Source organism: Delphinapterus leucas, chromosome 5 (assembly GCF_059928025.1).
Source record: "Delphinapterus leucas isolate spDelLeu-1000000601 "Yukka" chromosome 5, BTC_Dleu_Yukka2, whole genome shotgun sequence".
NCBI classification, from domain to species: Eukaryota; Metazoa; Chordata; class Mammalia; order Artiodactyla; family Monodontidae; genus Delphinapterus; species Delphinapterus leucas.
The window spans coordinates 114697389-114720328 of NC_143133.1; the positions used below are offsets into that span (position 1 = coordinate 114697389).

Sequence of the window (22940 nt, forward strand, 5' to 3'; positions counted from 1 at the left end):
GACAATTTAGTAACAATTATTGAGCATGGCACTGCTGACTACATATTGAGAGAGCACCAATAAATGATTACCTTGAGTTACAGCATTGGTGAAGACAGCATTATATCCAGGAGTGTCTCAGTAAATGATCTGTGATTCAAAATAATGCTGTGGGTTAAAGGGCCCCTTCCCAACAGATTACAAAGCATAAATATGTTAACAATGTGGGTCAGTGCTTGAGTTACTTCTCTAAACAGATTGGTAGGCCACGTGTATGTTAAGTGTACTATAATACAGAAAATCAATTACTGTGCCCTGCAGAGTATAGCAGGGTGAAGCCATTAAACATTTCATCAGGAAATTGCAGAGCACAGCTGTAGAGTTCTTTATTGTTGGAAAGCCATCATTACCATAGTACTTACTAGGTATTTACCACCAGCTTGTAAAACCTACATGGCAAGTTGCATAATAAGCTCGTTAACACTGAACGCTACCGAAACCGTTTGGTGGAGGAGACAGTTTAGAGGGTAGTAATGGGGAATAAAAGCCAAATGTTTTCATGGGGAAGACTGCCTATGTCAGCTCTACTGCTGAAATCTGTCCATGATGCTAAAAAGAAGAAAAGGTCTCCTGCCTCTATTTTTTTTATTTTTGAAGAGATATGTCATTCTTTAGCCTTTAACTCTGTTTAAAATACAAAATAAACATAGTCTGATCACATTTTCTTTAAAGGTGTATTTGGAATTACTTGAAAGGCACAGCAGGGAGATGGTGTTCAAATGATAATCCCCAGTGAAATACATCTCCAAAGACAGGATCTGGAACTAAAAGAGAGTGGGCTGAGGAGACAGATGGTGTTTACAATGCATATAGAACCTCAGCATTAACTTTAGAATAGGACTCAAGGCCTTGGAGGAAACCCAAACCAAACTATTTTCCATTGATACGTATGAATCATTTTCTCTCTCTGTTGCCTGCACTTTTTCCACCATCCACACCACTTAAGTGACAGCAAATCTGCCACTGACCTTTTCAAAGCTCTGTGCTGAACCCCTGTCAATTTCTTTCCAGACAGAGCTTTTCGTGCATGCCTTCAAGGATCAGCTGGTCAGAAGTGCCCTTCTAGCACTTTACACTGCCAGGCCAGGAGGTGTCCTTAAGAAGCCGCCCTCTCCTAAGAACAGCACAGAGGAGAGCAGTTCCCAGGACCCACCCCCGCCGATGAGAAGGCAGGACTCCATACCGCATCATTCGGACTATGATGAGGAAGAGTGGGTAAGTTTTTAATTTTTTTTTTTTACATAGCCTGCCTCTCCGTGTCTAGTCCTGAAAAGTAAAGCAAGAATGTTAAAAAAAAAAAAATCTCTGCTTTTTATGAAAACAAGTCGGAAAGCAGTCATAATACAGATTGTGGATAAATAGGTTACATTTTCCCTCAGGGGCAAATGATAAAATGAAACTTTTATTCCTGATCACATTTACTTGACGTGAAAACCTATTTGCTCTCAAATAGCTTCTATATATAACATATACATTATATATATTTTATATATATATAATGCAGTCAAAGAATAAATATCTCCAAGAAATGTCATCAAAGCAAGAATGCCACAATTGCAAGACTCTATAATATCAATACTTTTCCTTATTTATTGCCAAGGTAATATAAACCATTAAAATTGTTTTTTAGAAAATAAGTCAATAATCATCCATAATCTACTCCTTAGATGCAACAAGTATTTTCACTGGTGCAATCCAGTGTGTAAGTTCTGGACACACTTGAAAAAGTGTTAACATTTGTATGGCAGTGGACACAAAGATCTCTCAAATCCTTCTTGTTCATGGGTTCTGTTATTTTTTTTAAAAAGATGTAGCACTGGGCTTCCCTGGTGGCGCAGTGGTTGAGAGTCCGCCTGCTGATGCAGGGGACACAGGTTCGTGTCCCGGTCCGGGAAGATCCCACATGCTGCGGAGCAGCTGGGCCCGTGAGCCATGGCCGCTGAGCCTGCGCGTCCGGAGCCTGTGCTCCGCAACGGGAGAGGCCACAACAGTGAGAGGCCCGCGTACCGCAAAAAAAAAAAAAAAAAGTGTTGCTCCAGGTGGCTCTAAAATTGGCAGGAGAATGGCCACCTAAAAGCATCTGAAAAAATAACTAGCAAAGATACATAAACCAAAGAAGCCAACATGGTGATAGGAACTGTAGGTGGGCAGAATAAGACAGGAGAAAATCAAGGTTTCTCTCTCTGGATGAGAGGGAACAGTGTGTTTTTCCTGAATCAATGCATATTCATTATCCAAGAACCTTTTGAAGTATATGCACATCACACACACACACACACACACACAGAAGGAAACGCTTTACTGAATATGTTAAACCAAGAAAATGCTGTAGTATGCTAGCTGTATTAGATGTTAAATAGTTAACGATTACTTTTCCTGCCACCCTAAATTTAAAAGTGTTTGGGTAGTAAATTATTTGAAAGGCGCAGGCCTCTCAAAAAAATTGCTGTCTGAAGCGCTGTGAAGTGATACCTGCTCTTTCTTTTGATAAAAGTTCTATCACAGGAAAGACAGAGCTGAGCTCCATGAGGTAAATGCTGAATAAGTATTTGTCGTTGCTGATTAAGATTGCATTTCTCCCACTGCATCATTTTCAAAAGAGCAAATCTAATATTTCTTCCTTTTACTGTCACCTTCTTCTTCAATTTATTCATAGCTCCAAGGCGTGCATACCTCTTAACCTCTCTGAAGTTCAATTTTTTTCAACTGTAAAGTGAAAATAACAGCACCTGTTCTGTTTAGCTCTTAGTGTGGTCCTAAGATAAATGATTTACCTGTGTGATAATGCCCCATGACCTGGAAAAGCCCAGGCCAATGCATTGTATTACTTTAATATTATTGCTGTATGTTTTCTTTTTTAAGATATGTAAATTATATAATCTTATTATGAGGATCAATACTACTCCTTGAGATAAATGAGGAAATGGGGTAGATCATAAATTCGGAATGTGAATTTGAAAGAGTTTGGGTAGATATAAAACTTGTATTTCATTTAAATAAACATACAGTAAACTTTTTGACAAATGATTGCCATTTTTTATTAAGTCGAGGGAGAGTTTTGGAACTGGGTATCTTTTGTTTTCATAATTTTCACCTTATTGTGTTATGCAAACACACTCCCACACCTCACCCTCCTCCTGTGGCTCCAATCGCCCCTCTCCTTCCCTCCCTCCTTTTAGATAACTTGTGAGAACTTCCATATCCACAGGTGCTCCAAAAGGGAAGATAAGTCAGATCATTAGGTCCTAGAGCTCAGAGTCTAGTGGTAGATAAAAATATGTTAATAAATAGTTAAAATGTTGTGATAGGGATGGAGAGAGACAGGTGGAAAAAGGTTGACTCTGCTAATGTGACTTCAGATCAACATTTTAAATACAGAAACTTTTTATGATGGGAAAGTGGGAGAGAGTAGGAGACATGGTGAGTTGAGGTCTATGGTGAAGCATTTGGTGCAGTGGGTGTTACTGAGCCCTTGTTCTGCCTGGGTCACTGTGCCATGTGCTGGGGAAACATAGGTGACCCGCCCACGGCTGCGAGGGCTCCATGACCTATTCAGGGCTCTGGAGACACCAGTGGCAATGACAGTGCAATTTAGGATTATACACAGGATGAAGTGGGAGTCTGGTGGTCAGGATGGGATCTCCGGAAGTAATTCCTGAGATATAAATGTGAATAGAAGTTAACAATATGAGAAAGAAGATGAGGTGACCCTTTAGACAGGAACACTTTAGCTGACATAGGTCGTGTGTGTGTGTGTGTGTGTGTGTGTGTGTGTGTTAGTTGCTTACTTGTTTTGTTTTAAAGGTCGTGAAATTAACTGTGTTTATTACTCCGAAGGCCATGTAAGAGGCTAAGAGACTGAGAGGCTATTACTGATAGAACAAGGTCCTTGCAAAGAAGAGAAGATGATCAATTCAAGCAGGCAGGTGGAGGACGAGTCCTGGGCGGAAGTATGCTCCTCAGCTGAGACCGCAGGGAAGGTGTCAAAATGGATTTTACTTTTGTGAGGGTGCGTGGGCCTGGATGGCTTCTTTGTTCTTTGCTTGAAATATTTTTCTCCAGGTTTATTGAGCTATAACTGACATATAACACTGCATTAGTGTAAGGTGTACAACAAAATGATTTTATACATATATATAATCACCACAATATATTTAAACACCCATCACCTCATAGGATTACAATTTTCTTTTTTTAGGGTGAAAACTTTGAGACCCATTCTCTTAGCAACTTTCAAATATACAGTACAGTGTTGTTGACTATAGTCACCATGTTTTACATTACATCCCTAGGACTTACTTAACTCATAACTGGAAGTTTGTACCTTTTGACCCCCTTCACCCATTTTGTCTCCCCCTCCTCAGCTCTGGCAACAACCGATCTATTCTCTGTTTCTATGAGTTTGTTTTTTTTTTTTTTTTTTGCGTTACGCGGGCCTCTCACTGTTGCGGCCTCTCCCGTTGCGGAGCACAGGCTCTGGACGCGCAGGCTCAGAGGCCATGGCTCACTGGCCCAGCCACTCCACGGCATGTGGGATCTTCCCAGACCGGGGCACGAACCCGCGTCCCCTGCATCAGCAGGCAGACTCCCAACCACTGCGCCACCAGGGAAGCCCTGAGTTTGTATTTTTTTCAATTCTGTGTGTAAGTGAGATCATGGTATCTGTCTTTCTTTGTCTGACTTATTTCACTTAGCATAATGCCCTCAAGACCCGTCCATGTTGGTGCAAACAGCAGAATTTCCTTCTTTTTTATGGCTGAATAATACACACACACACACACACACACGTGTATATATATATATATATATACATCACATTTTCTTTATTCATGCATTTGTCGATGCACACTTAGGTTGTTTCCATATCTTAACTATTATAAATAATGCTGCAATGAACATGGTGGTGCAGGTATCTCTTTGAGACAGTGATTTTGTTTCTTTCCAATATATACCCAGGAGTGGAATTGCTGGATTATAAGGTGGTTCTATTTTTAATTTTTGGAGGAACCCTCATCCTGTTTTCCATAATGGCTGCACCAATTTATGTTCCCGCCAACAGTGCACATGGGTTCCCTTTTCTCCACATCCTGGCCAGCACTTGTTATCTACTATGTGTTTGATGACAGCTGTTCTAACAGGTGTGGGGTGCCTCTCATTGTGGTTTTGATTTGCATTTCCCTGATGATTAATGATGTCGAGCACCTTTTTGTGTGTTCTTTGGAAAAATGTCTGTTCGGTTCCTCCACCTATCTTTAATTATGTGTTCTGTTTTGTTTTTGGCTATTGAATTATATGAGTTCCTTTTATATTTTAGATATTAACCTGCATGACTTCTTTTATTATAAAAGCAGAACCATGTTCAGAAGAGGGCAGAGAGGACAGGCTGAGGAGAGGGGTGAAAGTTTCGAATAGGCACCAAAGAAAATGGGTAGAGTGCTTATTATCAACATTTGAAAGAAATAGGAAATTCCAGTGCTTGTGAGGGCCGGCCAGTATTCCAGTAGGAGTCTGCATGGATGCTGACTCACCTTCAGTCATTCACTTGGGAATACCTTGGTAGGAAAAAGTCTGCCTGATTTTTTTTCCAGTTGATGCAGGAGTGCCTTCTCAGTTTCCCAGGGTTTTTTGGTTAGGGTAGGGTAATAATGATCTGCATCTTCCTCTTTACCTCCTTTCACACAATTTCTGAGTTTCTTCCAGAACCCACTATTTCTAGAAAGCATATAAATGCTCTGATAAATTTATCACAATTACAAGCAAAATCTTTCCCACTCAGAAAAGTTACTTCTAACTCTCTTCTCCTAATATAATGTTACTCTATTTGCAAACAATAACCAAGTTTGATTGTTATATAACAATTTTTATTGACGTTCCTTAGCAACCACTTTCTATTACAAATATCCCTTTGTTAAGAGATGGAAATCCCTTATTTAAAAAAATTCACCAAAGTCATAACCATTTAACATTATTTTCAAATCTTTATCTAACTTTGAAAAGTTGAGTAAATCCAAAGAAAATGTAGCTAATTAGAAATGCCTTTAGAGACTGTGCTATTAAATGAATTGGAAACATAGTTTTGTGTACCACTTTTCTTAGTTAATTAAGTGTTAGAAAAGTTTCAGCACTGATTACAAGTCTAGTCAACTTCCTGAAATAATTCAATGTTTTAAACAATTAATTTAATTGGGTTTCTGTGACATACAAAAATATTCTCTGATCACGTAGGTTGATTTAGGTTTGCACATAAGATTAAAATAGTTCCATTTTACAAAATCCGTTTTATTTAATTTCTGGTAGGGACTGTAGGTTTAACAACTACCTAACTTGAACAACTGCATTTAGCTTCTAATAATAAATATTTGGAAAGTAAGTTCATGTTAGTAAATTACTCTTGAGTTCTACTGAGCTGATGCCTATAAAACACCTTTCTTTTGGAGGTCAGGAGAATCTCTGTTAACTCTCTATCAGTGTGAGAAGGTTCTTTCTCTGTTCAGCTTGTTTGTTGGCAAAAATGATGACATATGAATCTGGGTAATAATTATCTAGTCAGTAAGGAAGAGATTGAAACTAAAATGATCACTGACCCAAAAAAAGTCTGTTATTTGCTGAATTTTACTTATTAAATAATTGAGAGCTTTAAAGGTTTATTTTCGTGAAAAGGTAGTAAACAATTAAGCCGCAGAGGAATATTGAGATTTTATGACAATCTGTGCAAAGAAATAGACTAATATCGCATTCTTCATCTTTTAGCTGGTAAAGATGACATATTGCTTTTCTGTTGCTACATCTCTACAACAGATGCTCCCAACAGCTGGGATTCCAAGATTAGTTTGTCCAAAATGTGAAGGCATGTCAACCAACCGAAGTATTAAGTTGACCCAGTTTTTTTGGTTTCCAGTAATTATGCTGTTCTCTAGAACACTGTGATTTAACTTCAACATTACTACACTGACGGGTTTGGGACTAAATCTGCCTGCCCTCATTCAGTAATTGTTAAAGAAAAAAGATACACTTCTGATCTTTTATATTCTGATCCATTCCAGCAAAGTGCAGGACTAAGAAAACTGTTGTTATTATTTAGCCATATCCCAAACCCATTTTTCAGTTGAACTACATCTGTATATCAGGCAACGATTCCGCATCCAGATTAGCCACTTAATTTCCCTTCTTCATGTTATAAATGTAGACCAGATTTAAAATTAGTTTCCATTCTTAAGCTAGGAGAACATTTGCTACGTATTATTATGGCAAAATGTGTTTATGTCACATAAGCACAATAGATGGTTCGCATTAATCCATATATGTTTTCAGTCATTTCATAGTTTATAGAAACAATAGCACAAATTCAGTAATACTTATGTCCGACATCCTCTGAATAAAGTCTCTGTACAACCTGAAAAAAATTGTGGTTTCTCTGTAACTCAGTATTCCCGAAGATTGAATTTTGGAATAAGACTTACATCTTTCTGGTATGTTCTTTACCCACTTCTCACAGTTCATTTTCTACTACACCTTTCTCTAATGATGTGTAGAACAAATATGAATGTTTCAGTTTGACAGGAGTATTGATAGAGCTATTTATATCGTCAACATCGGTAGCAGTGAGCATACATGGCTGCAAAATATTACTAACTGTTAAGGACAAAACTTGTCTAGCCGGTTTCCTTCTCCACAAACAATCTGCAGTGATCTGTATTCTCAACTTCTCTTGCCAGCTTCTGTCTCCATCTTAGACCTTACCTCTAGGGAAGATGGTTAAGGTCATGCGTAATGCAGAGGTACCTATGCAAATTTATATTCCAAAGCAGTTCTGTTCAGTTCTCTGGCTGCCTAGAATTATGCTATGTGAAACCATTGACCTGATCTTAATAAGAAGGAAACAAATCATTCTCATTGTTTAAAAGTAATGAATTCTTATAGACAACTGGATACTAATCTGTGATTTATCTTTTCTAAAGCAATACCTTATGACTTAGTTACGTGAATCAGCAAAATGTCCACTAAAATAGGGCCATTTATTTCCAAATTTTCTGTTATTGATTCACAGATAGAGATGTATGTATATATACGTATGTATGCATTCAACTCTAAAACATTTTGTATAATAAAAATAAATTTTTTATTTATTTATTTATTTATTTATTTTTTTGCGGTGTGTGGGCCTCTCACTGTTGTGGCCTCTCCCGTTGCGGAGCCCAGGCTCCGGATGCGCAGGCTCAGCGGCCATGGCTCACGGGCCCAGCCGCTCTGCGACATGTGGGATCTTCCCAGACCGGGGCACGAACCCGTGTCGCCTGCATCGGCAGGCAGACTCTCAACCACTGCGCCACCAGGGAAGCCCTAAAGCATTATTGTTGCACCCCATGATCACACAGCCTCGTGAACGCTGAATTATAATCAGTTGTTTATATATCAGTTTCTTCCATGTGCTCATCAACTTTATAAACTCCTAAAGGGCAAAGACAGTGTTGTGCCCACTTTTGTGTTTATGTGCAGAGCACTTGTACATAAAAGGTACCCAATACTCATCTGTAGTATAAATTAATGACTTTGAAATTTCCCCTCAAGTTATTATTCTTGTCTACCTTCTTATTTGGCTGGAAACGGAACAATTAAATTTAATATAACTCTGCACCATGTCAGGTACCTTTTCCTCCATTAGAATTCATGAATTTTTTGGAGGGTTTTCTTTCTCTCTTCCAATCAAAAGTACCCAGTTAAATCCCTCTCTCCTTAGTGGATATTTCCCAGAGTCATAATCAACTCTGAGGTGACTGTTCCAAGTCATCTTCACAATTATCTTCAAACATAGAAAGTGGTGAAAATTCAGGATGGACACAAAACATCATCACACATGACCAAAGTTAAGAACATGATGAGTTAAGGCCTCCAGCAGCTTCCAGAAACCCAGTGGTGGTGTTTTTCATTTTATTTGATTATTCATGTGCCGATTACAAAGGGCCTGGTTACACAGAAATAATTTCAGATGTTTACCTGCAAATATGAATTGGAAGCAACTATCTTCCCCTTGTCCCAGCTCTTTCTTTTTCCTTCCTACGTCACGCCTAATAGGGTTGCCTGGTTTTGTTCATCTTGCTATGAGGAGGGGCCATTGAAAGCATCTATTCTCCCCATCAGAAAGGACAGGGAGAATTAGGCCAGTTGTTCTCTGTATGGCAATGACAAGTGTTCTGGCATCTGTTTTCCTGATGGATGGGAAACCCTCCTGACCTTCTCCAGTCCACTTCACCCAGGAGAAATGTGCTCCGAATACTTATCTGATATTAAAGTCCACAAAAGGTGATTAGGCAAAGTGCACGACTGTCAAAATGTACAAATGTCCTATTCCAATAAAGATGTTAAAAAAGTTTTTTTTTAATAAATAAAGAGAAGAAACCCCAAAGGAGACCTTTATGGGCATGCGTATTCATGAAATCCTACCAATTTCTAGGTTTTCCCACATGCAATTAATACATTCACCTTCAGCCCCCTGTCTTATGGCACCTAATACAGTGTTTTATACATATACCAGTTCAATGTATTTTTCAGAATTAGTCAGAATAAGTGAACGGATGGATTTGCTGAGTCAGCAATTCATCTTCCAACTCAAATTAGTGTTTTTAACAGAGATATTTTCTTCTTATTCATGAAATGGTGATTTTCCTGTGGTTTTATAATGGATCGTATCATCTCCCTTGGATACTTTGCTGATTGTTGCAATGCCTGGTTCAGTGTCAGATGGTTTGATATGCCTGTATATAATGATTGTGCAAACTTGCATACACACACTTTAGAAGTGTATGATTACATTTAAATCAAGTGCCTTTAAACTTTAATACATTCTGATGTGAATAGTGAGATATTATTCCTAAGTAGACATTTTTGAATACACCAAATTTAATGAATAGTTAAAAGAAATGCCAAGGTCTATACAGGCAGACTATTGTCTTGCTATATCAGGGCACATTCAGTGAAAAAAAAAAATCAGTCCTGGAAATTGGTTGCATGCAGCACGCTCACTGATGTCATATAATTCAGCCAGTTGTACGACTCTTTGATGGTGTGTGGCTGACACGCAATTACCAATTTAAAATTAACATCTTTAGTCAATCAGTGATTTATTTTTATTTATTATTAAACAAAAGCTTTATTTCATATTTTCACTGAATTGAAAACTTTAGCTTGATGTGACACGTATTAGGGTGAACTCAACCATTCAGAATATGAGCTTAATTCTAACTTCAATTTGAAGATACATGTGCCAATACTTCTTAGAGTTGTATCTTAATTTATTTCTACTCCTAAGTAGCAGGCTATTAAGTCAATCAACAAATGTTATTTAAGCATCAATAATGTGAAGCAGTGCTATAGGTACTTGGGGGAAAACAAATTAAGCATCAAAAATGGATCCTGACCTCAACAGCCATATCATCTAATTCAAGTGAATGGCCAGCACTCATAAAACAAGCAGAGATACTATTGAAAGGTATTCCCAGAGCAGAGGTGGGTATGTGATACACATTAACAATGTCAAAAGTATTAAGAGAGAAGTTATGTGAGGGTTGAAGAAGATGAAAAAACCATTTCTTCCTTCCTTTATTTTTCTTCCTTCCTTCCTTCCTTCATTCCTTTACTCATTCTTTTATTAACTATCACCTGGTAAGTACTATGACCTGAGGATAAAAGGATGAATAAATAATAGGCATTTCCCTCATAGAGCCCACTGTCTATTAGAAAGAAAATAAAAGTTAAGCAAAGAGAGAGTAGCATGAATAGTTCTTGGAAATGGTGAGAATTTGGATTGATGGAAGGTAAGGGAGAAGGCACTTGAAGCCTAAAAAGCAGTATATGTCATTAGAAATATTAGTTCCTCCAAGGTTTCCTTCATATCTTTGATGTTCAGCACTCAGCAGGCAGGTAGCAGATGCCCAGAAAATATATGTTCAGCTAATCAGCAGTATGTTTCTAGGACAGCAAGGAGACTGACCTGGATGAAGCTTTCATTTTGAAGACTAAAGAGAAACATGTAGAATTATCTAGGTCAACCCAACTACAGAGGTGCCTCTAGGCTGAGAGAAGAGTGAATACTTGCTGCAGTACTAAGCCTCCTTTTGAACAGAGGAGTGATGGCATGAGCGTGACGATCAGTGAAGATGAAGTGTAGACCTGATCATGTGAGAGCTAATCGTATGGGTCTGGGCAAGATCCAAACCAGGGACTGTGGAGAGGTCACTGCTGGAGAAACAGTGGCTGACCATCTGTGTCCACTCGTGTCGCTAGGAACTGAATTTCAAAGTGAGGCCAGCAGTGTGTTCATTGGGAAACCAAGGTCAGGGATTTTTACATGAGTAGGTGGATGAAATTAAGCAGCAGGATCAATGAGAAGCAAAGGTTGGGGAATCTCACTTAATTCTGATGGATGCCACATATCTGGCTATATTTAGCGGACATGATGTATGTGTATGTTTATATGTGTGTGTGCAGGTATGTGTGTATTATGCAGCTTGGGCCATACGTGTGCCAATTTGGACCATAAAGTATTTTATGTACAACTCCTTTCACCTAAAAGTCTGGGTAAGGTTAGGATTCAGAGAGCAGAGCTATCAAGCTATGGAAAGAGCAAAGGTTTGCAGTGTGGAGGAACCAGGCCAGTATAGTGCAAACTGCTCTCAATCAACTCAAAGATAGACTGAAGCTTCTTTTTAAAGATGAGATCGGCCTTGTTAATTTCCTAACTGGTTCTAATCAAAGTGTTCGGAAATTGGTAATGACAAATTGTGCATGGAGATAAAGATACAACAGGGCCCTCATATCAGCTCTGGTTTAGCCTTTTTACATTCTTGCTGATCAAAAGTTGTCCCTAGAAAAGTTGATCAGCTAAGCATTGTTGAACTTTTTTTTTTTTCTTTTTTAAAGTTAACTGCTGTTCCAAAGCAGTCAGGATGTCTCTTGATGCCACCAAGCTCATAAATGTGTGACATGCTGAGTAAGCACCATATTCCCTGCCCTCGTGGCTCACTCTGCCAGGTGTAATGGCCCCCTGGCTATTCCTGGCTACGTCCATCAAATGTGTGCATCTACCGCCACTGGGTTTGACCTGCATGTTAGCTTAGGTCCTAACCCAGAAATAAATAAGAACCAAGATCACCACCTGACTCAGAATGGAATAAATATTGCTGCTTATTCCCCACTGACTTTTGCCTTCATTGCTGAGCCAAAGTTGACAGCCACTTCACCTTCAAGAAGTTGGGTTGTATTAAGGTCAAGGACAACATTAAGCTCCATTTAATAAAGGTTAGACTTTAACCCACCGATTTTCCATTACTTCCTTCAATAGCAGGCTAATGACTGCTATTTGTGGTGGGGGGAACCAGCAATCTTCTTTTCTGATAGGTTGTTGTTGTGTTGTTTTATTTGGTTGTTATTTTGTTTTTGTTTCTAAACCTTTCCTGTGGCTGAGGGGCTAAACAGAATCTGGAGACTGATCATTCTTCCCTGGCCTGAAAAGGGGAGGGGTTGGATGTACCATGTAGTGCGGCCACATTCTTACGCTTTGATTGTCTTCTCCCCCCTAAGCAGCCTTTCCTCTTCATGATTTTAGTAGGGAAGAAAGTTGAGTAGGTCCCAGCCATACCAGCAATCTAAACAAAAAGAATCTCCTAAATGCACTGACCTCATGAATAAAAAATCATCAGAATGAGAATGGAGTTTCGCTGGTTGAATTATCACCTTTCCTCCCTGTAACGCACTCCCTGTTTTATATCCCAGGCTGATGAATGGATCTGGGGCCTTGATGCTAACACTGTCCTCTATTAATACTGGCCACTTATGTCCTTTGACCCAAGCTGATTGATCCATTAGCCAAGTGATTGCTCCATCCGTGATTACATGATACTGTTGTTTTCAGACTTAAGGCTACATGGGACCAGCCTGTCCTTTTTCTAGAGTAATCTCTTAGTTCAGAATTTGCCATTGGGCTCATTTTCAAATCTCAGATAACCAAAACCTAATCTTACTCCTGTGAGGTGACACACCTATACCTGGTCCTTCCTGGGCTCCCTCTCCCCAGGCTTCCTCTGTCTGGCTTGTCCCCAAAGTTCTAGTAATTTCATGAAGAGCAATTCCTACTGGGTACCAGAATGCTGTGGGAAACTATAGGGGAAGAATCAAGTCTTTGGAATCAAAATGGAATTTCTAGTCTACCATTTTAATATTGAATATTATTCAACATCTCTTACCTGAAGTTCCCTCGTCTCTAAAAACTAAGTCAATACTATTGACCTTATGTGATGGTTTTTGAGAGTTAAGTTAGCTAATGTTCATATACCAGTTGAATGTAAATAGCAACCCTCCATCTGCCTTTGGGTTGGAGTCCTCTCTCTCCTCCTCCATCCTTTGCTCCCTCTTTATCTCTCTCTCTGCCTTTCTTCCAGGCATTCTGCAGTGTAGTGAGGACACAGCTCTCAAATAAGTCGTAGTCAAATGTGAGAGACAGAAAAGTAAATCAGCGACTTTACTTTGTTGATGCCATAAAAGAGAAGGAAGCAGCGTCTGGCAAAGCTCAGTGTTCTCTCACCACTAGCTCGGCAGGATCTGATCTCCAAAAGATAAAGAACAGCATGAGTCTGCTTGGGGCCTCCTGCTGAGTGTGCCCCCAATAGCGTATTTGATTATGCATGAATCATGTATTAGTGTTGCATGAGAAACTGCTCTATTTCTCACCCCCAACAAACATACTCCCAGCTCATGTGTCCTCCAAGCATTTTCATGACTTAAATGTTTTGCTCCCATTTGCCACATAACCCTTTACTATATGATTGTTGGTTTTGGTCAGTGAACATGCTTGACTTTGTTCCTCATGCCAATAAAGATGCGTCTACTGACTGCAAAGGTTACTTTTTCTCCCAGTGGAATCCTGTGACCCGAGGTATCTACGAAGGAAGAAGAACAATGTATAGGAGTAGAATGTAAAATCATCTTCTTATATACCGTTATGTTCACAGTCTTCAAAGATGTGATTAAGAGCAGTGATCCATCCCTTATATGCCTTTACACAAGAAAGACAGCATGCAATACTACTCGTCTTTGATCAAAATAAGTTCCTTTCAACGTGGGTAACAGGAAGAGAGTTGAAAACCTATCTCCTATACAAAGCTAATCTGGAAAATTAAGAGAAAACTTCTCCCCTTTTTCCCCTCAGTAGTAGAGTTTATTCCCAGTATTAGCTAGAGAGTTGCTTCATTTTTCAATTTAGGAGCCTGAAAGATGCAGGTGATGGTGGTGATTAAGGCATATTCAGAATGGGAGCCAGTTCGTTTGGTTATATGGTCTGGAATATAGACTCCTCACCAAATTCCAGTGAGTGATGTCACGTCCTCAGCTTGCTTGCCATTCTCCAGCATTTCCTCCCGGAAGTAATGAGCTTTTTAGGTGTCAGAGGTTTCTACCTCATTTTCTCAGACAATAGGCAGAGAATCATGTAATTTATGGATATGATTGCTTTAATTAATAGCAGAGGAAAAGTGCTTTTAATTCTTTGGCGGAAAGGAGATCTTCCTTTAGGGGAAAATTGTTATGATTACTTGTGTTTAATAGCATACTTTATACTCAAGATTACAGGGTTATAAAAAGCAAGCTTGATTCATTTAGGAAAGCCAGCAAGGATAGGACGTGATTTTGCCAAACTGCAATAATTTTACCAAGCACTTTCATAGATACCATGTCATTTGCCTCTCACTGCAGCATGGCGAGGTAAGCAGGGCAAGAATCATCATTCTAAACTGTAGATGAACCAACTGTAGGTCCCCAGAAATGAGGTGGTTTTCCCAAGGTATCATACGTAGCATGTCACATAGGCGGACCTTTTCTAACTTTGGATGTGCTGTTTTTCTACTAAACCCTCTTTCCCCCTCAGCTTTAGTATGCATATCTGTACACGCCCATATTTGGTTTAATGTGGTTGAATTATTCAACTTAACTCAGTCTTTACAAGACAACCGTCACATAATCTAAATTCAAATGTAGTTCTTTCTTCCTAGATTACTCCTACCCCAAAGTAGTTTATATGTTTATAAACTAACAAAATTAACTTAGCTAAAAAAATACATTTCAGTAAAAAAAAATATAAACCTCTAAGAAAGTAGTATAATTGCATATTATCTTTGCACTAAGCGCTATTCTAAATGCCTGAAATAGCTCTGTTACAGAGAAAACACCTACTGAAAGATTCCTTTATGGCAAGATGCAGGAAAAGCACTAAGACTCCATTTGGTTCATATGCAGTGATGTATTAGAGAGGGTTCTCCAGAAAAACAGAACCAATAGGAACTTATTTATATATATGTACATAAGTATATATATATACATATATATGAAGAGTTTTATTAACATTTATTATAAGGAATTAACTCACACAATTTTGGAGACTGAGAAGTCCCACGATCTGCCATCTGCAAGCTAGAGACCCAGGAAAGCTGAAGGTGTAGTTCAGTCTGAATCTGAGGTCCTGAGAACCAGGGGAGCCAATGGTATAGATTCCAGTCCGGGCTTAAAAGCCTGAGAATCAAGAGCACCGAGGATATGGGAAGGGGAAGGGTAAGCTGTGACAAAGTGAGAGAGAGGCATGGACATATATACACTACCAAACGTAAGGTAGATAGCTAGTGGGAAGCAGCCGTATAGCACAGGGAGATCAGCTCCGTGCTTTGTGACCGCCTGGAGGGGGTGGGATAGGGGGGTAGGGAGGGTGGGAGGGAGGGAGACGCAAGAAGGAAGAGATATGGGAACATATGTATATGTATAACTGATTCACTTTGTTATAAAGCAGAAACTAACACACCATTGTAAAGCAATTATACTCCAATAAAGATGTAAAAAAATAAAATTAAAAAAAATAAAAAGGAGACAAGAGATTTACTAACTAAATGTAACACATACATCTTATTTTGATCTGGATTTAAACAAATCAGCTATAAACAAAAACAAGAAGAAACTTGGAAACTGACTGGATATAAATGATATCAAAAATAAAGGTTAATTTTTTAGTTATTAAAAAAAGAAAAAGAGCACCGAGGGCAGAAGATTGATGTCCCAGATCAAACAATTAAGCAGAAAGGGTCAAATTTCTCTTTCATCTACCTTTTTGTTCTATTCTGGCTGTCAGTGGATTAGATGATGCCCACCCTCATTTGGGGGAAGGGGGCAAAACGCTTTATTGACTCCACCAATTCAAATGCTAATTTTATCTGCAAATGCTCTCACAGACACACCCGTAAATAACTTTTGGCCAAATATCTGGGTATCCTGTGACCCAGTCAGGTGGATTCATAAAATTAACATCACAGATAGGGAGTCAGTGCCCCCATCTGAATGATGTGGAAAGAGAAGCAAGAAGGGAAGACAGGAATGATTGGTTCCCACAATGATAACTATATTAAAATCTTTATTCTTAAAAATAGAAATTTTTATGACTCAAAAAATTCAGTGTTATGTGTTGCCCTTGACAGAAATGGTTGCTAATCAGAACTTAGGAAGATTAGTGACCAGTGACCGAGAGGCTCCCTAGTGGTAGGGGCTGCTTCTTAGACTTACATCAGCCAAAGTGACTTATTATGTAGATGAAGCACATAATATTCAGTAGAAATTCTCATACTTAGTGTGGTCAGAAGCACCTGAAGAGCTTCTTGAAATTTCAACTTAGAGTTCCCAATGGTTCTTTTTTTTTAATTTAATTTTTATTTTATATTGGAGTCTAGTTGATTTACAATGTTGTGTTAGTTTCAGGTGTACAGCAAAGTGGTTCAGTTATACATATACATATATCTGTTCTTTTTCAGATTCTTTTCCCATATAGGTTATTAGAGAATATTGAATAGAGTTCCCTGTGCTATACAGTAGGTCCTTGTTGATTATCTATTTTATATATAGTAGTGTGTATATGTTAATCCCAAGCTGTTCTGACTGACTTGTGGCATCCCGGGAACTGCATTTTAATTCTCTAAGTCATTCTGTTAGAAGTGATCTGAAGATCACAGTTTAAGAACTTCTAATACCTAGAACAGTCAAATCCTTAGAGACAGAAAGTAGAGTGGTGGTTGCCAGGGACGGGGAGAAGGAAGAATGGGAAGTTCATGTTTTACACGGTACAAAATCTCAGTTTGGGAAGATGAAAAATTCCTGGAGATGGATGGTGGTGATGAATGCACAACAGTGTGAATGTACTTAATGCCGCTGAACTGTACCCTTAAAAATGGTTAAAATGGGGCTTCCCTGGTGGCGCAGTGGTTGAGAGTCTGCCTGCCGATGCAGGGGACACGGGTTTGTGCCCCGGTCCGGGAGGATCCCACATGCCGCGGAGCGGCTGGGCCCGTGAGCCATGGCCGCTGAGCCTGCGCGTCCGGAGCCTGTGCTCCGCAACAGGAGAGGCCACAAGGTTAAAATGGTCAACTTTGCCATTATGTATATATTATCACAATAAAAAGAAAAATAAGAAGTTTGAATGCAAGCGGCGGTCATTCTTTAAAAATATTGGTGTATCTCTGCTTTCTTACTAAGTATTGATAAAGAAAATAGACATCTCCAACGTAAAATGTCGTAACTGGTGCTCAATTATGGATTCATGCCGTTCGGTAGTTCATCATTGCTTTATGACAGAGGAAAAATAATGGACTAAATAAAAAGATTCACAACACTTAAGTTATTCTTTATTAGGAGAAAGTAGATTTCTTGTCTATCCATAATTTGGCCAAATTAATGGGGGTATTAGAGCTGCTCAGTCTGCATCCTTATGATTTGTTCCTCTACCTGCTGCTCTCAGGTGGATTCATCTGATTTTGCCTGATCTCGGTTTTGCAATAAAAATGTGTAGTGATACTCATGCTCTTTTCAGGATAGGGTGTGGGCCCACGTGGGCAAGAGCCTGAACTGCATTATTGCTATGGTGGATAAACTGATTGAAAGAGACGGCAGCGGTGAAGGAGACGATGGCAGCGGCAAAGATGGAGAAAAGGGCCATTCTCTAGGGGACTCCGTCATAACTCATCCACAGGGTAAGGAATCATTTTTTTTCCAGTCATTGACGAGTAAGCAAAATGAGGAAGCCAAGATACAATGGAATCGAAAAAGAGGAGTCAACAGTGCCTTAGATGAAAGTGCTGATAGAGTGTTTTTCCACTGCCCTGGCTGGGGTGATGGAAGGCTATTTATCAAATTGCATCACAGTTGTGTTTTCAGAACTGCTTGCAATGCTCGTTTTTGTTTTGCTTTTGCTTCATAAAAGCCCTCTTGAAAGGAGAACAGTGTTTTCTTTTAAAGAGTCTGACATAGTTTAATCTACTTTTACACATTCCTCCAAAATTGTATTAGGAAGAAAAACAAGCATCTGAAAACGCTTAGAAACTTTGAGGGATCTCAGGACACAGTATCTCAAAATGGTTCCTGAAAAGAAGTCAGTATGATAAAAATGTTCCTTGCCTTATTCTGAGGAGTGATTTTGTGAATTATTTCAAAAACATATAAGAAGTTTTAATTCTGTGTAAGAAGAATGTTTTTGTGTGTTATTCCAAAGACATATTTTCACAGGGTCTAGACTTTCATGGATATATGTATATGTACACACACACACAGATGCATACATATGCATACACATGTGGGTGTCTAGTCTCTGTAGATAGACACACACACACACACACATGCGCGCGCACACACACACACACATATATATATAGAGAGAGGGGTACTTTCAAATGTATGGCTTATTGACTAGCAAACATGATAATTAAAATTTTCACTACAGTTGCATCCCTATAAATGGCTTCTTTTGTTAAAATTTTTCGTTAATTTAATTAATTTTGACAACAAAAACTAATACAGATACCTGCATTTCTCTATGATGGTAAGAACTGCTCTTAGAGTGGTCCCAGCTAGATGCTTAAGTGTTTGGAAAGAAAAAGTGTTGCCCTATCCTCTTCTTCCAAAATCTGCTTTTCCTTTTCCTTAAGGAAAATGAGTCATAATAAAATATGGATGCTTATCAAATTAAATTTGTTTTCTCAATTTGTTTTCCTGATTTTTCATTACTCACATTTTCATCAGGAGTTTAATTATGGGAAACATCAATCTTTCATCACCTGATTAACAGTAGAACCATTTCCAAATCACTTTTGTAAACAATGGCTTTCTAAAGTTTGCTTACTGTAGATGGTCCTAATCCTCTAGAGTACGGTTATGTAGGTGGAAAGTTTACACTGGTGTTCTTTATGTTCTACTTGATCTAACTGTATATGGGGATTTTAAAAAAATAATATCAGTTTTTTTCTGATTTTCTATAATGTTTTAAAAATAATATCAGTTTTATTAATGAAACTAGTCCAGGTCCATAACTTTACATGAATCAAAATGAAAGCCTGCCATAACTTATGTCAAAAGGAACTAGTATACTTCAATGTTCTTTAATTGAATATTTATTGACCATCAGTGATGAGCCAGACACTGTGCTGTGCTCTGGAAAATGACGTAAAGAAACAGAATCCATATTAGTGACTTGTTTTGTCCATTGATGGGTGTTCAAGGCATAATAATCTTTAGTGAGTAAGATTAAGAGATTAAAGGGCACTGAATTTTGCCACATCTTTTTGTTTTCATGTTCCCCAAAACTTCTCATTGATGAGAATGGAGTTCCAAAGTATTTGAAATTATGCATTTATTCATATCTTATATTTTATCAGAAGATTGTATCTGTGCGATCAAAGTTTCCAGTTAAAAAGTAAAAACATTTGGTAGATAAATCATCTGTAAAATTAGATGAATCACCTTCATTTGAATGTAAAGCATTGTTTGGATATAGTCTAAAACCAGGTGGAATTTGCTCCCAAAGTAGAATTCACCACTTGATCAGCTTTGTAGATGGTTAGAGTCAAATTACAACACAGTGCCCTGTAACTGATTTTATTATTTCTATTTTATTATCCATGTTTATTTCATCCATTCTTTTTTGTGTTAGGAACATTTTTAGGAGACAAGACACTATTTAAATGCGCAAAATGAAATTTATACTTTGGTCTCAAAATTATTCAATATAGTATTATCAAATAATTCTAAGTTAAATCTTTTGTTAACATTTTATGTGTTAGACGATTGTGTATAGTACTTATGTTTTGGCAAGGATAGTGGTACATAAAAGAGGATGCTTAACAAAGATAAATAGACGTCTTACAAATGAGTATGTGCTCAAGTATACTTAAAATATATTATGGATGTTACTGCATATTTGGAGTGGGATTGATTAGCTCAGTCAGTTATTTAATAACAACTTTTTATTAAATAATAAAAATAATAATGCTTATTATTCTTATTTTACTCTTCCTCTTAAGGTTGGGAAAAATCACTTTCAGTTTCTACCCATAAAACAATGCAGTTAAGAAATTAATACATAATGGCTTTCTGAACTAATATAAAGCAAACAACCTAAAGTCACATATTTACCTATACTACTCCCCCCAAACTATTTCAGACAAAGATATTTGAGATATACATTCACTAATGATATGTGCCTCAATTTACCTGTATTTTAAAATTTTATTAGAAATATTAATTTTAAAAATTTGAGAAGGAAAACAAATAGGATTGCATACGATTTTTATTTCCATCAGACATTTGAATATATCTTGTGTTTACACACACACACACACACACAGAGTAACCAAACTGGAGTGCACAATATAAATACAGATGTACTTCTTGATATCCTGCATGTCATTATATTATGAGTATTTCCTGATAAATATTCTCTGGAAATAATGAAATTATAATGACTATAAACTAATTCATCAGAAGAGAAACCATTATTTTAGATATTTAATTATTATAATAATGCTGCAATTAACATGTAAGCATCTTTGAATATGTAAATCTTTAACTACATCTCAGAAATTGTCCCCTAAGTTAGATTGCTACAAGTGGAATTATCCTGTAAGGAAGAGTTACCCCTTCTCTCCAATGTAGTTATTTATACAATTACTTGTTTACATCAGTGTGGACTTGTGGATAATTTTATTCTTTCATTTATAGACCAATAGTGTTATTATTTATTTTGGGCTCCAATTGTTCTAGAGTTAGCTCTTGGGAGCTCTCAGTGGCCTTTGACAGCTTCTGCTGCTACAAGCTACATACTTTCTTACTTACTTTCTTACGTTTTTATTCACTCCCTTATTCTCTGGTATCATGAAGGACTTACTCTAGTCTGATCTGTATTTGCCCCAACTCTAGGTTCAGCTGTTTTCCAAGGAACCCTGGTTTCTTTTACTGGAGAATAGCGTTTAGAAACCAACATTTGGGTGGGTTGGGACATTTTGATGGTTCTTTGTAACAATAGGTACTCTTACCAGCAGTACCTGTGAACACTCTTTTGACTTCCCAGCCTTAAATATTTTCACTGATTTCATGCCATTTGGGGTGAAAAAATCATATTGTAATATCTGATTATTTGTGACTTGACATTATATAACTTAATACTATATTTCAAAAAATTGTTTTGGCAATTAAATCCATTTCTTCAATAGCACCATATTTATCCCCAGCCCATAGCTGGGGTGGAAAATCATTACATTATTTTCCTTTTATAGTTAATTAATAAATTGACTCAGTGAGTGATTTGAGTCATCTAGAGTTCATTGTTCTATATAAGGTGCTAAATACTGATAGAGATTTGTTGTCACATCATTTATTAGTGATTATTTTCCTCACATTTGATTAGTTTTTCCTTATAATTTCTGCAGATATTTTTAATCAATTTTAGTCAATACACTAATTTTGATCAATTTCTGATCAATTAATCAGTGGATTTAGTCAAATTTTGTTCATGTGCTTTTGACTATTGTGTTTTATATTGGGATACATTTTTTCTAATTTACTTTATTTATTTAGTTTTTGTTGCATTGGGTCTCTGCTGTGGCGCGCGGGTTTTCTCTAGTTGCAACGAGCAGGGGCTACTCTTCATTGCAGTGCGCAGGCTTCTCATTGTAGTGGCTTCTCTTGTCGCGGGGCATGGGCTTTAGGCGCGCAGGCTTCAGTAGTTGTGGCACACAGGCTCAGTAGTTGTGGGTCGCGGGCTCTAGAGCGCAGCCTCAGTAACTGTGGTGCACGGGCTTAGTTGCTCCACGGCATGTGGGATCTTCCCGGACCAGTGCTCGAACCCGTGTCCCCTGCATTGGCAGTGGATTCTCAACCACTGCGTCACCAGGGAAGCCCTGGTATGCATTTTGAAATCTCATAATTAACCTTTAGACAGTCAGTTTTTCTTTCTTTACCATCATTTTATTTTTACATTATAACCATAATTGGTGTTTCTTTGTTGGTTAAACAGATGGTCTTCTGAATTGTTGCTACATTTATTCACTTTTTTATGTTCCTCTATAACCTGCAGATATTTCTCTTTTCAAGTTGCAGGTTTTTATTTTTATACTGTATCAATTTAATAATGTTTTAAACCTGTAGTTTTGAAGGTATTTTTGTTTGTTTTAGATCCAGGATTTGGCAGTATATCTTACTTCATAAATTTTGGACTTACTACAAATAGTGCTGAGAGAAGTAAAACTTTCTCTACTGTTCTGAGCACAAATAATAGATTAACTGTTCCAAACTCCCATGGCTTATATATATTCCTATATTTTCTTAATAAACAAGATTGTCCTTTTATTTTTTTGTACACTTAAACATACTTAGAAGCATCTTCTGTATGTGTAGTACCACATGCTTTCAATTTCATAATAAATTGAGGACTCAACGATAAAACCAGTGAATTTAGAATCTTAGATTTTGATGTGCCCTTAAGGATTATGTAATTAAACCTCCTAAATTATGTTAAGACGCTTATCTGTAGTATCTGCCAATTTCCCCCTAGCCTG

General features: G+C 37.8%; 1 protein-coding gene across 8 annotated transcripts in view; it reads left to right on the forward strand.

Moving 5' to 3' along the window:
* The window catches only part of INPP4B (inositol polyphosphate-4-phosphatase type II B), a 701292-nt gene that overhangs the window by 570949 nt on the left and 107403 nt on the right, over nucleotides 1-22940 (forward strand). For all 8 annotated transcript variants that reach the window (XM_089911312.1, XM_089911308.1, XM_089911305.1 and 5 more), the window contains 2 exons: nucleotides 1051-1254; nucleotides 17927-18086. In XM_089911312.1, coding sequence (XP_089767438.1) covers nucleotides 1051-1254; nucleotides 17927-18086 — 364 coding nt within the window. The remainder of the gene's footprint in view (nucleotides 1-1050; nucleotides 1255-17926; nucleotides 18087-22940) is intronic.